The following is a 15081-nucleotide window of genomic DNA, read 5'->3' on the forward strand; positions in this document are numbered from 1 at the left end:
ATAAAATCCCTTATATGCATTAACCTCAATGGAATCATAGATAAGGTTAAATTCACTGTTTCACTCTTCTGATTAGAATCCCTACACGAGTCCACCTATACGCCTTCTAGGATTATATTCCCTCACTTATATGCGCTTACCTCACTCATATGATGATTGATGAAAGCTAAGATGCAGGCTGTCAATATGCTTCTTGACTCACTATTCAGAATCTAAGGCCTAGCTCTCCTCCATTACTTTCTGGGACTTGAAATTTTTGGATCTGAGAGAGAGAGAGAGAGAGAGAGAGAGAGAGAGAGAGAGAGAGAGAGAGAGAGAGAGAGAGAGAGAGAGAGAGAGAGAGAGAGAGAGAGAGAGAGAGAGAGAGAGAGAGAGAGAGAGAGAGAGAGAGAGAGAGAGAGAGAGAGAGAGAGAGAGAGAGAGAGAGAGAGAGAGAGAGAGAGAGAGAGAGAGAGAGAGAGAGAGAGAGAGAGAGAGAGAGAGAGAGAGAGAGAGAGAGAGAGAGAGAGAGAGAGAGAGAGAGAGAGAGAGAGAGAGAGAGAGAGAGAGAGAGAGAGAGAGAGAGAGAGAGAGAGAGAGAGAGAGAGAGAGAGAGAGAGAGAGAGAGAGAGAGAGAGAGAGAGAGAGAGAGAGAGAGAGAGAGAGAGAGAGAGAGAGAGAGATGTACATTTTTTGTCATCTCCCACTGTTGATTCACACAAAATATATACCTTTACTTTCTATCATCTAGGTGTAGTTGCCAAAAGATCTATACAGAAATACCATCTAATACATTGGTGAATTCTTGATTCTGTTTCTTAATTGCTTTCGCTGAAGTCTGCATCGATTACTTCTCCATCTCCATCATCCTTGCCACTGGAACCAGATGCCCCCGCCGGACCTGCACCAGCAGGACCAGCAGCAGCACCTGGCTGGCTGTATAGAGACTGTCCTAGCTGCATTACTTCTTGGTTCAATGCAGCCATCGCATCCTTAATGGTTTGTGTTGAACCGCCAGATATGGCATCCTTGAGCTCGCTCAGTTTCGATTCCACCTTGTCTTTAACATCAGCTGGCACCTTGTCTCCCAACTCTTTTAGCTGCTTCTCAGTTTGATATACAACAGATTCTGCTTGGTTCTTTGTGTCAATGGAATCCCTCTTCTCCTTGTCCTCTTTAGCAAACTTCTCAGCTTCCTGAACCATTCTATCAACCTGAAAAAATCATTTCATCAAAAAAAGGTGGACCAATGAGTAATATGTCATTAGATTGACTAATAACCACAAGCCTTAATTTAAACAAATACAAGTTACTGACATACAGCATTGAAAGTTATTCCCACGATTAATATTCTCACATATTTTAACGTGCAACTTAAGGATCCAATTTTAAAACTACAGGGCAGTACTTCATCAAGGTGCGAGAAAAAGTCAAGGTCTGCGGCTCAAGAACATGCGGGGCCTAAAACCAAAGTTTAATATGGGGCATAAATTTTTAAAAAGAAGTTATAAGGTTGTTTTTATTTGAAGTCTATTCTTCTAACTTTTTAAGATACAAAATTGTTAATAATCTTTTTTATAATGGATTTTTTCTAATAATTCCTTTTCAATTGATAATATAGCCAATTCATCATTTAATCTTGTTGATTTTAGATAAGATTTTATAGAGCAATAGAAGTATAGAACTATTGGAAGCTTAAAAGTATTGATGAACACTTGAACTAATGAAATCTTGAAGAAAGAAGGCAAGTAAGAATATCAAAGAGAAAGACAGAAAATATGTAAGGGTTTCTGAAATATGAAGAGATTGGAAATAAGAAAGATTGACTTGGAGAAATTAAGGAAGAGAGTAAAAATTTTACAAGTTATCTAATGAAGGAGTAAAAAGTGACAAATTGAAACGTTAGAAAGCTATTCATCTACCCATTTTTAAGTAAGTTAAGTTATTACTTTATTTATATATCTAAAAAAAAATTCTTTCTTTTTATATTAAAAACTCTACTTTTAATTTTTATATTAAAAGTACTAAATATTTTTTAAAAATACCTCTAAACCTATTATTTTTAAAAAATGGGACCCCCCAAATTTGGGGGCCTAAGGCACAAGCCTTACCTTCCATAACATTGGAGCCGACCCTGTGCGGCTGTGCCTTATCAGGCATTAGATCGCACTATTTAATACTTGAAGTTATGGTAGCAGTAAGTTGGATAAAATAACGATATTAAAAGAATGTGCTCTACTCAGCATGGGAAATAACAGATCTAAAGAGATATACCTCATCTTTGGGCAAAGTGCTAGCACCGGTTATAGTAATGTCCTGCTTCTTTCCGGTACCCTTATCAGTAGCCATGACAGAGAGAATACCATTGGCATCAATATCAAATTTTACTTCAATCTGGGGAACACCACGAGGAGCTGGAGGAATCCCATCCAGACGGAACCTTCCAAGAGACTTGTTGTCTTTTACAAACTCTCTTTCACCTTGCAGCACATTAATCTCAACACTGGTTTGCCCATCTGCCGCAGTTGAGAAGACTTCTGACTTTGAAGTCGGTAGTGTTGTATTTCTTGGGATGATTTTTGTCATAACTCCACCTAGAGTTTCCAGACCGAGTGACAATGGAGTTACATCTAATAACACAATGTCACTAACATCTCCAGCCAAGACACCAGCCTGAGAATATAAAAAAGGACACATCCGCGTCACAGCATTGCAGCAGTAAAATGAACGCACGAAATCTATGGCGAGGGCACACAGACAGACGCATACATGCCCACTCCGCACAAGAGTTTTTTGGAGAGAGAGAGAGAGAGCTGAGAGCCACAAACCTGAACTGAAGCTCCAAGAGCAACTACCTCATCAGGATTGACAGAAACATTAGGCTCTTTACCAGTCATCTTGCAGACAAGGTTTTGGACAGCTGGTATTCGTGTCGATCCACCAACAAGAACTACTTCATCTATATCTTTGAAGGAAAGGTTGGCATCCTTTAAGGCAGTTTCTACTGGTGTTTTAAGCCTGTGAAGACAAATTCCAAGTGGAGTTGTCGAGTCAGAAGGATAAGACTGAAATTTAAGAAACAAGCTCGAGTATACGAGTTAACTACAATGAAAACAAAATATCAAAATTTGAACTATTGCACACTTGAAAAATAAATCTAATCATATTGGCATCCCCATACTAAATGACAGGTAATTTATGAAAAAATCGTTACCTGTCTAATAAGTCTGAGCATAACTCCTCAAACTTGGCCCTTGTAAGTGTCGTCTCAATATGTTTTGGACCATCTGCAGTAGCAGTGATGAATGGCAAACTGCACAAGAAGGGAAGGCACATTCAATGAAAGCTTGCTAAGGCAGAAGCAGCTGTTTTTTTTTCCAGGAAGGGGGAGCAAATAAAGAGAAAGAAGCAATTATTTTGTGCACACATGACACAACTAACACAGACACATACCCGATATTAGTTTGAGTCAAGGTTGACAATTCTATCTTTGCCTTTTCAGCAGCTTCAGTAAGACGTTGAAGCGCTTGTTTATCCTTCAGAAGGTCTATTCCTTCTTCTTTTCGGAAATTTTCAGCAAGCCAGTCGACAGTTCTCTTTTTGATAAAAAACGTGTAAGCACCATACAGACAGAAAAGGTGCATATAAGCTAAGAGAAGGTATTGCTAATTTAATACCTTATCAAAATCATCACCTCCCAAGTGTGTGTCGCCTGAGGTAGAGAGCACCTCAAATACTCCATCTCCAACCTCAAGAACTGCATTACCTTGTGAGTTAGTGCAGATACAAAAGCACATTTGAAGTCAGAAATTAATCTACCTAGATCGTGCGAACTTGTTTTCCTTCTATTCCATATTACTAAGGTTCTACGTTGAAGTACATAAATAGAAACATAATGCAACTCAAAACCTAGTAGGGAGGAAGATAACTCTCTGGAAAAGCAAAGATTCATACGATCAGCCCTTTTATATTCTTAGTAGTCGTTTGGTACAATAGTGGGATATCGCCGGATATCCAATATGGTGGGATATCGCCGGATATCCAATATGGTGGGGTATCCCAAGGGATTAGCTATCCCGCCTTTTTTATGGGATAGGTAATCCCACCATTTTAGTGTAAAATTTTTCTTGGGATTAACTAATACTTATAACCAAACATGGGATAAATACAATTCCAAATTCTATCCCAGGATTATTATCATTATTCCATGCACCAAACGACCCCTAAGTGCTATATGAAAGAAGCCAGTTACTGCATAGAAGAGATGAGATTCAAACCAGATCTTGCCTCAATCAAACAGCCTTCTCACATACCTGACACATCAAAAGTACCACCTCCCAGGTCAAACACTAGAATGGTTTCATTATTCTTCTTCTCAAATCCATAAGCCAATGAAGCAGCAGTGGGTTCGTTAATTATACGGAGAACATCTAATCCGGCAATGCGACCTGCATCTTTCGTTGCAGTTCTCTGGGAGTCATTGAAGTATGCAGGTACTGTAACCACTGCTTTACCAACTTTATCATTCAAGAACTTTGAGGCATCATCAACAAGCTTTCTCAAGACCTGGGGGCCAGAAGCAAAGCAAACTCTCTTCAGAATACCAAGAAAAGAATCATGAAAGTGTGGATTCAATTACTGCTGAAACAGGTAACCACAGACAGAGGGGGAACTATGATTTGAAACTTGGGGGTTAAAACTCTAATCTTTCAAGTTATTTGGTTCTAAACTAATAATTTGTGTACATATTCAATAGATAGACAAAATAGACATTGGACCAAAGATACTGGGTTCGGCCGAACCCGTAAACCAAACACTAGCTCCGCCCATGACCACAGATGTCTAATAACTCCATCCATCTCAGATAATCTAACTTATAGATTGAGGAATAATAAACAGTATAAACATATATTTGCAGACAACAGTAACAAGCTTCATAATCAGCATTGATTTTCTCACTGCTGTCTAACAAATTACTAATTCCAAGATCACCAGCCTACACATGATAAGAAATAGTCCTAACTAAATACAGTTTCTTAAGACTATAGAAGGAAAAAAATGCTCAAATAAGCACAATCAATAAACAAAATTTTGCAGAAAACAGAGTAGCCAATATCAAGCAGAAACCTCAACCTAAATCCTCGCGCCAAAGTTGATAAATAAAAAAATCACCTATTCCTAGGGTCAATTGACCAATTTTCAAGCAAAACTCATAGTACATATATTTCACCATTCAAATGTAATACTCCCTCTATAGTCTATCCCCAATTCATGACGGTTCCAAAATAGAATCACCCAACTTCACCTACTCAAACACATTGTCGAATTCTACTCAGCGGAATATGGAGGTACTTACGGTAGAACGGGCCAATCTGGTCTTTCATAATAAAGCGAGAGACATGAAACGACTTATTAGTAGATTAATAGATAGAGACATGAAATCGACTTCTTAGTAGATTAATAGATCACTTTGGAATGGCATATACATCACATATCCTAGATCAAGTAAAAACTCCAGGGTTCCAACAAGCTATTGCTATATCCATTTCATTAGGAATTGATGATCTTTTAAAAATACCTTCTAAGGGATGGCTATTTCAAGATGCTTAAAAACAAAGTTTGATTTTGGAATAATACCATCATTATGAGAATGTACACGCGGTAGAAACATTACGCCAATAATCATTACCGCAAGGCATAACGGGAAGACATATATGGTAGAATCATAACCATAGAATACACCCTAATCAAAATGCATACATTTGTCTCATACACTATGGGATAGTGAGAAGAGATATATTTTACATAGGGACTATAATTGGAGATACCATTGTTTCTAGTATAGAAGTTAAGATGCCCAACTTTTATAATTTGTAACCACGATGTTGAAGTAAAATCTTTCTCTTTTTTTCTTAAATTCCATACTGAATTACAGAAAATACAAAGATAGAAATATTATTTAGAAACTTTCAGACAATCGAAAAAAGAAATAGGGCGCATAATTAACATGCGCATACCTGAGCAGAAATTTCCTCAGGAGCAAACTGCTTACCAATAGCAGGACACTCAAGCTTAACATTCCCATTCTCATCCTTCATCACTCTATACGACACCTGCTTCGATTCTTCATCAACCTCGGTCATTTTCCTCCCTATAAACCTCTTTACCGAAAAAAAAGTATTCTCAGGATTCACTACCGCTTGCCTTTTCGCTATTTGCCCGACTAGTCTATCGCCGTTCTTCGTATACGCCACCACAGACGGCGTCGTTCTTTGTCCCTCCGCATTTGTCACTATCGTCGGTTGTCCACCTTCCATTACTGCCACTGCTGAGTTTGTTGTACCTAAATCTATCCCCACCACCTTCTCGCTCACTATTTTCATGGGTCTGTACTTTTGCCTTAGTACTCCTTTGTTGCTGTAACATTTCTCTCTTGATACAAAGCATGGAGTTTTTTTGTCGAGTTTAAGCCCGGAAAATGGGATTTTCACTTGGTGGGCTGCAGTTGCAGCCATAATTGAGCTCATATTTTCTTAGAAAGTGAAAAAAATTGAGACTTTCCTAATTTAAAAAAAAAAAAGGTGTCTGGTTCTTTTCTTGAAAGCAACAAACTAGGCAACGATGATCGTGAAGACTTGAAACGAAAAGGGGTTTATATATATAGAGAGAGAGGAGAAGATTTTGGTAAAGGACAATTCTAGAAGGGTCCAGGGACGTAGGATGAGAAGGGGATTAGTGGCCGTTGGATCAAGATTTTGCTGTTTTGGACAGTGTTGTAACGAGGTCCTTGTCTTGAGTTTTGGATTTTGGTATATTCATGTGAATGATTGTGGAAAATTGTGGGAAAGTCCAGGAGCTTCTGGCGCAGAGAACACAAAGTTCAATTTGACGTTTTGCGAAATTGGTGAGTTAATTGTTAACCAAGTTAATGATTATTATGTCACGTCCCAAACTATCTAATAGCTTTTCCAATCTTACAAATTTTTTTTTTTTAAATATTTTTTTTAAAGTAAGTGTTTGATCAAATTTTTTTTTTAAAAAAAAAAATATTTTGAGAAGCAGAAACAGTTTTAGAGAAACAGAAAAAAATAGTTTCTTTTTAAAAATAATTTTTTAAAAAGGACTTTTGAGAAAAATATATTATCATAAAAAATACTTTTATTAGCTTGGTCAAACACTAATTATTGCTCATAAGTGTATATAAATTAATTAGCCAAATACAAACTACTTCTTGTCAAAAATAATTTTGAGAAAAATACTTTTTAAAAAAAAAATACTTATCAAAATAAGCGAATTTTTATCTATAAATGTGATTGGTCCCTAGCACATACTGTCAGGCAAACCATATTTATATACCTTAACCTTTAATTAGCAGTATTTAATAAATTAAATAGTTATTAATAATTAATCATGAATAGTTAATATCCCAAAATTAATTTAAAATCACACTAGATCAGGCAGCGTCTAAGAGATGTGTAGACCCGAAAAGAAAATGAATCAATTTATTTATTTATTATTTATTATTATTATTATTATTATTATTATTATTATTATTATTATTATTATTATTATTACTACTATTATATATATATATATGAGGGAAGATGGTCAATCAAGGGTATATCTGTAATTTCAATTGATTTAGCTTGAACTTTTATTGCTCACAAGTCATAAAACACGTGTCCTTCCTGATATTCTTCATCTAGAATTCTCTATAGCTTAGTCCTCTAACTAGCTTTCTTTCACTTTTTTACTTTGTCCAGTGTCTATCATTTGAGCTTCTATCTTTTTCTAATTTTTGGTATACCACTGCGGTATCACAGTGGTTAATCTCTTTTTACCCATAGTTGAAGAATAGGTTTATTTCTTTTCAGTTCTTTCCATTTTTTAAGCGTAGACTACCACAAAGGGAATTGTTCAAGCATTTGGACTACTTCTCTTGTTAAATAAATAAAATAGAAGATCGAAATTCGACTCAAGGTGGTGGAATTGGTGACAGATTCTGCTCTTGATATAGGTGGTTTAATGAATTGAGATGGAATCAGATTTCGAATGCAAATGGGTTTCACAATTTGGGACAAAGTTGTGTGCTACTGCAATATCTGTGCCGATCAAAGAAAACGCTCAGCTTGATTCTTACCGGATGGAGCACTCTTGGAGCTTTCAAACTTCTGAATTGGAATATTGAGGTATAACCCCTTAAATTGCTATTTTAAAAGTGTTTCTGTATTTTCATTTATTTTCTTTATTTATTATATTAATTAGTTAAAGGTCGATTCTCTGCTAATTTTGAGGTGTAACCCCTTTGAAATTTTGATTTCTTTTGAGGTATATAACTGGTGAAATTTTTGATAATCGCTGATTGAAATTTTGATGTATAACCCCCTTTTTTAGATTTGTCTACATTGCCCAACTGCTTTGCGCATTGGTTCCTCATCTATGCTCTTATAGTCCCTTTCTTTCCCTGACCGAGTTTTTTCTTTTCCGTTATTTCTCTTTTATATTATCTCCAAACCTCCTCTTGAATGAGGTTTGAAATTATTCCCTTGATCCGAAATGACAATTACTTCCTTTATTTGTTATTTCAACTATTAAAACATTTTCAGGAGTTGCATAATGTGCTTTTGTTGTCAATATGGAGTATGGGAATTTAAGATCATAAATGTGTCTAGTAAATTATTAGAACCCCCTTTATGGCAGACTGTAAATCTGTTGAAGTTTTTCTACGTAGGTTCGAATCCTGCCTCTCCCACTTGTTTGTTGTAGACTTCAGAGAAGAGAAAAGAGGCATTCGTCAGCGTAGGAAGGCCAACCGAGCGAAGCTCTTTCTTTTTTTTGGCCGTGCCGTGAAGTGAAATTGTATCGTATGTTAGTTAGAGAGGTTGGCGAACTACTACGATCTATAGATTTCCCATCTATATCCAATCCCAACGAGAATAGAAGCGAGTCGCTTCCGGCCTGTCTTGTAGTCGTAGTCTTTTAGCTTATGTAGTCGTCGGCCTTCCTACACGCATGCGTCCGCCAGATATGGCTGACCAGTCGCAGTAGGAGCAACATCAGGAATGCATTTGAAGAAGGATTCTATTATCTCGTGTCCGCATTCAGATTGCATATGCTTAAATATTTTCACTACTAACTAACGAGAAAAGGATTTTCTGACTTTAAGCAAATATATATGAATAGATCAACATGTTAACTTCGAGCAACCATCGTATAGTAGAATTTGTTAATTCATTTCAGATGTAATTGAAAGCACAAGTATTGACATATTTCACTTTTCCTTTCTTTTCTTTGGCACGTCGTATAATTCTAATCCGCTATCCGAATTACAAAAAAAAAAGGAATAACTTACCGGTAAAATTATAGAGCTATGTTGCTCGTACTCTCCAAAATTGTTGCCGCACCCGTGTTGGATCCTCCAAAAATGCACTAAATTTGGAGGATCCGACACGCACCCAACACTATTTTTAAAGAGTCCGAGTAACATAGTTATAGAGTAATTAAGAATAGTTAAAGAGGAGAATGATAAGTGGGAAGAATAAAATATGTTCTTAATCCATTTGAAATAGATCTTAGAGTCAAATAATATGTCAAACATAAGACTCATCAACTGAGATCTTTCTCCGAAAGATATCAACCAAGATATCTTCCTATGATTCTTTTTAATTCAACTGAAACATTTTCCAAAGAATTTTATGGAAAATATTGCAGAGGTCATAGAATTTGGCAAAGTGGACGGTTGACAGTTACAGTGGTGGCAATTATAAGGAATGCATCTGTAAGTTCATGTGGAAAAAGCATGATGGAAGTCACAATTCTTGTGCTTTCCCTATGAACACGATTCTCCCTTTGGAGTGAATTTCTGCAACTAACAAGAAAATGTTAATATTCATTTAAATGCAAGAACTATTTTTAGTAACTATTGTTATTAAAAATCATTCAGTTCTCTACTTGCTGATTTTTCTTTCTAATCCATTCTAAATTTTTAGGTGTGCAATGATGGAAATGCGTGCCTGGTCTATATGAACTAAAAATCCCAGGTCAGTCAATAGAATTTCAAGGTTTTTATTCGGAGATTAATATCATCACTTTCTGTATTTCAATTGCCCATGCACAAAGATGCACTAACTTTTTGTGGATCAATTGATATGTTTTGATCAAGTTAAAATTACACGTTGGTGGAGCTTTTTCTAAAAGTAATAAATGTAAGTTGTCTTCCTACAATATCATGATAGGTAACAACCAGAGTTCTTTATAAAGTCTGTGATGGAAATTAGGTATGACTCTTCAAGAAAGAGTTGAATACCTACATTTGTACTTTGAGGTAAAGACTGCTCAGGGCCTTCTGAGCAAGAATGAAAGCCATAAACAAAAATAAGTTAATAGAATTCAGAAACTTCTTGATCGAGCCAAACGAGGTCTCATGGAGAGTTAATCATTAAGAACTTTTGACTAACTTATTAATTTTTAAATTTTGTTTTTATGTATATTATGTATAAAAATGTGTATGACAGTACTTGATTTGTTTGTTGATAACTTTGGACTTAAGATGTAAGCTATACTTCAAATGAGAAACTAAACTCTTCTGAGAATTTAAAAGTTTTATTTGCAAGGCCATAGGAAGGAGGAATTTTAAATTTTCATTTTCTTGGAAAAGCATGGATCTTCTAAATGCTTGATTCTGTTTCTAAGTGAATTTTGGTAAATGGTACATGTTGACATGTGTGAAGATCAATCTTCTATTGTCTCATCCAGTGCTATATAAATATTCCTAAGTTTTATCTGCACCTATTTTCATAATTATGACCATATATATGTCTCTTTCCTTTTGTTTCTTTGTCATTTGGGTCCTCCCGATTCTTTTTAAAGGTTAGCCATGATAATTATATTGTAGGATAAATTGCTTTCCATCTACTGAGAATGCTATTCTTGGTTTATTTGTAGGTTGTGCTTGATACTTCGCTTTAAAGATTGGTGGCTCAACTGAGTTGTTTTTAAGAAAACAAATCTGAAATGCTTGTGTGAAGAAAATTTAATCAGATGAAGTTTAGGGTGACATAAGAGACACAGTGTGACGTTTTTCATTAATTAAATGATTTTGTTTGCAAACACTTGTTCCTTTTATGGAAAGTGAATGCTATAGCTTCACACATTTTTGTCTCTGCTCAAATAGAACGATCTTTTGTATTTCTACGGCACAAGATGGTGTGATACATTTATTTCCTATTATTATTATTATTATCATTATCAATTTGTATATGCATCGCTAGAACAACTGTGTGAATTCTTGTTGGTGTGTTATTCTCTATCGTTTTGTTTCTCATTTAGTCGGATTGAGAAATAAATTTACATTTTATCCCAAATTATTGTTGTCTCCAATATCATCCATCAGTTTATCTTTATCCATAGCACTTGGAGAATTTTTGTTCTTTTAATTTTAAGGTTTGAGGCAAACTTAGAATATGATACTTTGACTTTCATGTTGGGCCCGGGCTCTGCACGAGCATATACCTATCTAGTAAATAAAAATAAAGACTCTTTTGGTCTAAATCAATTTTAGCGAACTTGTTGGTTACTAGTTCAATCGTCAACAATAGTATCTATATAGACACGCAGGTAAGGAGTGAGTTATACATAAATATACCCAGTCATATTCTCGACCCACCACTTTGAATACTATTTAAATAAATGTTAAAAAGATAAAAAAAACACAACAAGCACAAAAATAATTTGCACATAAAGTATTTCACCATATAACTACTCCATAAGGTCCAACAAATATTCAACAACAACATTATATATCTCACAATATATACGAAGGACTTATCATAAACAGCGGTGAAGGAAACGAAATTAACGAAATACCATGACGAGTCCACGACATCATACATTCCCTAAATATATTATGGCACCTTACACATATTACAGCAGCGAAGAAATAATTTCTAATGCACCAACGTCATGACACAAAGCCATGCTACATCATAAATTATGTACTAAATATTTTTCATATTCTTAATATGTTATGTGTGTGCAGCTGGTCAAAGACCATTGATTCTGCAAAGCATACACTCTTCCCAATACATAGACCAGACAAAAAAAATATATTTTAAGAACAAATTTTCAAAATCAAACATCAAACCTTAAAGTCTCAATTATTTCAAATCAATAACCGGCCACCAACGAACTCTCCTAGGTGATAGCATTGCAGAGCACTAATCAAAATCAAATTTTAATATTTTTTTTCCTTTCAAATCGACGATTTGAATTGAATAACGCTAAATAGAGTACTGAATTGAAAAGACTTTCATGTTGGTTACGTGAAGGGTAATTTCAAGTACTGTATTTCGAAACAGTGAGGTATGAGTAGTACTATGAATATTGAGTGAGTATATATTAGCATTTTTGTCAACATATTCTTGCCATTGAGCTGTTTGAAGGAGCCAAATATATATTGTTACTGGGTCAAAAGCTCTCTTTTAATAGTAATTTGTTTCATTTGTTTTCTTATGTAGATAAGAAATTCCAGTTTGTGCAGATAGTTAGCCTGTACTTTGGGGCGTTAAATGTATATTATAGTATGCTCTCTTTGTAAACTTTCACCTTCTTTTGTCAATAAATTTTAGATATATGAAAAATAAAGTTCTTTTCCCGGAACATTCAGGTTATACAATTACTGAATCTGGGCTGAATATAATTTGGTCTGAAAAATTAGTTGTTCAGCAGGAGGCTGCCCCTTGAAGAAAAGTTTTACCAATATCATTGGCCCTTTTTTTTAAAATCATTATCAATAAGATGCAAGGGAGTAATCCTACGCTATTATAGGCATATATTTGCATAAGAATATATTATTTTTTAACACAAATTTAATAATTGTACAATGCATGTGTCCAGAAATTAGTAGTGTGTGTGAGAGAGACAGAGAGAAAAAGGTCAATTTGTCCTTGTACTATGCGAAATGGTCTATATTTATCGTCCGTTAATAATTGGGGTCAACTATGCCGTGTCGTTATAAAATTGGCACTAATATACCCTTATTGATTAATAGTGAGTCCTTAGATATTAATCAATTATTTGTAGGTTGGAGAGGAAATTCTTTGCCTTTGAGGAAAGCAGTTATAATAGGTAGAAAAGATGGATAGAGTGCCAAGGTTTCTTTGAGCGAACCTGTAGGCGACATGCTAGCTCTGCCCCTGGTTGGGGCTGGTCTGCTGAGTGTAAAGAGGGAGAAGAAGCTGATAATATTTGTTTTACGGAAAAGGTCCAAATATTCCCTTATACTATACGAAATTGAGCACATTTGTCCTTCGTTAATACTTTAGCTCAAATATGTCCTTACCGTCACATAGTTGGTCCATACATGCCCTTAGAGTTACACAGTTGGCCCATATATGCCCTTTTCGAAACAGAATCCACCCAAACTAATTAGCTCTTTCGTTAATTGTATTAAAGTGTATTATAAACACTATTTCCTTTTTATTAGTATTTTTTTTCTTTACCTTTCTCTTTTCTTTCTTCTTTTTTCTTTTTTCTTTTCTTTTTTTTTTTTCCTTTTTCTTTCTCCCTTATCCGATTTATGTCTTCTCCATTTTCATCACCAATTTCACTTGACAAAACTCATGAATTCCAATTACTAAGAAAATTCTCCCATAAGAATATTTTTATAGATCATATGTTTGTCAATTTTTTAATTTTTACTGAACATATATTTAGTTCTAAAATATTTAACAAAGTAAAATTGAAATAATATTTATGTAACAAAAAACCCGAAAAATCCAAGAAAATCGAACAATCCAAACCGATATAATTGGTTTGGTTTGGTTTTGATAAAAATCGAACCAACTCGTTCCATGTACACTCCTAATTTACATAATTAATAAATAAATAAAAATGTCCAGCTGAAAAAAGATGAAAAAAGACTAACAACTCAAATTTATAATACTACAACTTGAATTCTAGGATTTTAATCATTAAATTATCTTTCTGAAAACAATTTAAATAATTTGGTCTTTTGAGTATTGTTAAATGTTGAGATGTTTTTATTATTTTAAAGTTTAAACCATAATTTTTGGAATAATTTAATTTCATTTATTTAGAGGGCCAGTGAAATTGGAACTTAATTACCTTATGGGAGAATTTTCTTAGTAATTGGAATTCATGAGTTTTGTCAAGTTAAATTGGTGACGAAAATGGAGAAGACATCAGTAATAGAGGAAACAGATAAGGGAGAAAGAAAAAGGAAAAAAAAAAGAGAAGAAAAGAAAAAATAAGAAAGAAAAGAGAAAGGTAAAGAAAAAAAAGTATTAATAAAAAGGAAATAGTGTTTGTAATACACTTTAATACAATTAACGAAAGAACTAATTAGTTGGGGTGAATTCCGTTTCGAAAATGGCATATATGGGCCAACGTGTAACTCTAAGGGCATATATGGACCAACTATGTGACGTCAAGGGAATATTTGAGCTAAAATATTAACGAAGGGCAAATGTGCTCAATTTCATTTAGTACAAGGGTATATTTGGACATTTACCCTTTATTTTAAGCATTTGATGGGGCTAATAGACATTGATACTGTTAGTTAATAGGGATATATTTGTGTCACTTTTATAACGGCAAAAGCATAATTAATCTCAAGTATTAACGGAAGTTAACTGTAGATAATTTCGTATAGTACAAAGATAAATTTGACCCTTTTCCTTATATAAATTCAAAAACAATTAACTTTTTCAAAAAAAATAACACCATCAGATAGGACTCTAGATAATTACTAGTGTATGTGGTTTTTTTTAATTTTTAAAAAGAGATAATTACTATGTTCCGATATAGGACACGTGTTAGGCTAATTGGTATCCACTTAGGACAAGAGTTTCAGGCACAAGAGAAATCATGAATTTAGAACCATTCATTAGTGATCTTGTCACTATGAGCAGAATTCATAAGTGGACCTATAGCCACAAACTTCTTGACCTGCCCCAACAAAGACAAAATTTATTTTTCTCCTCATTTTTATTTTTTATACAGTGAAATGGTCAAAGGATAGAAGCTAAGAAGAATTTTTTAAAATATAAATAAATAAATAACTCTCAAATAATATAACAACAA

At 34.5% G+C, this 15081-nt stretch overlaps 1 protein-coding gene and 1 long non-coding RNA gene across 2 annotated transcripts; one reads left to right on the forward strand and one right to left on the reverse strand.

Annotated features, from left to right (window-relative positions):
* Positions 1-644: 644 nt before the first annotated feature.
* On the reverse strand, positions 645-6676 carry LOC107779834 (stromal 70 kDa heat shock-related protein, chloroplastic). The gene is made up of 8 exons (XM_016600331.2): positions 5997-6676; positions 4293-4545; positions 3657-3736; positions 3433-3575; positions 3194-3292; positions 2808-2997; positions 2254-2652; positions 645-1193 (listed from the first exon to the last, which is right to left on the reverse strand). Exons 1-8 carry the CDS (start codon positions 6504-6506, stop codon positions 798-800), a joined length of 2070 nt encoding a protein of 689 aa, XP_016455817.1. The 5' UTR covers positions 6507-6676; the 3' UTR covers positions 645-797.
* A 1060-nt stretch (positions 6677-7736) lies between these two features.
* Positions 7737-11228, forward strand: LOC107779835 (uncharacterized). Its single transcript, XR_001646700.2, has 3 exons — positions 7737-8168; positions 9969-10019; positions 10924-11228. It is a non-coding gene; the product is annotated as an uncharacterized LOC107779835 (long non-coding RNA).
* Positions 11229-15081: the final 3853 nt, after the last annotated feature.

The sequence above is a fragment of the Nicotiana tabacum genome, chromosome 4 (genome assembly GCF_000715075.1).
Source record: "Nicotiana tabacum cultivar K326 chromosome 4, ASM71507v2, whole genome shotgun sequence".
Classification (NCBI taxonomy): domain Eukaryota; kingdom Viridiplantae; phylum Streptophyta; class Magnoliopsida; order Solanales; family Solanaceae; genus Nicotiana; species Nicotiana tabacum.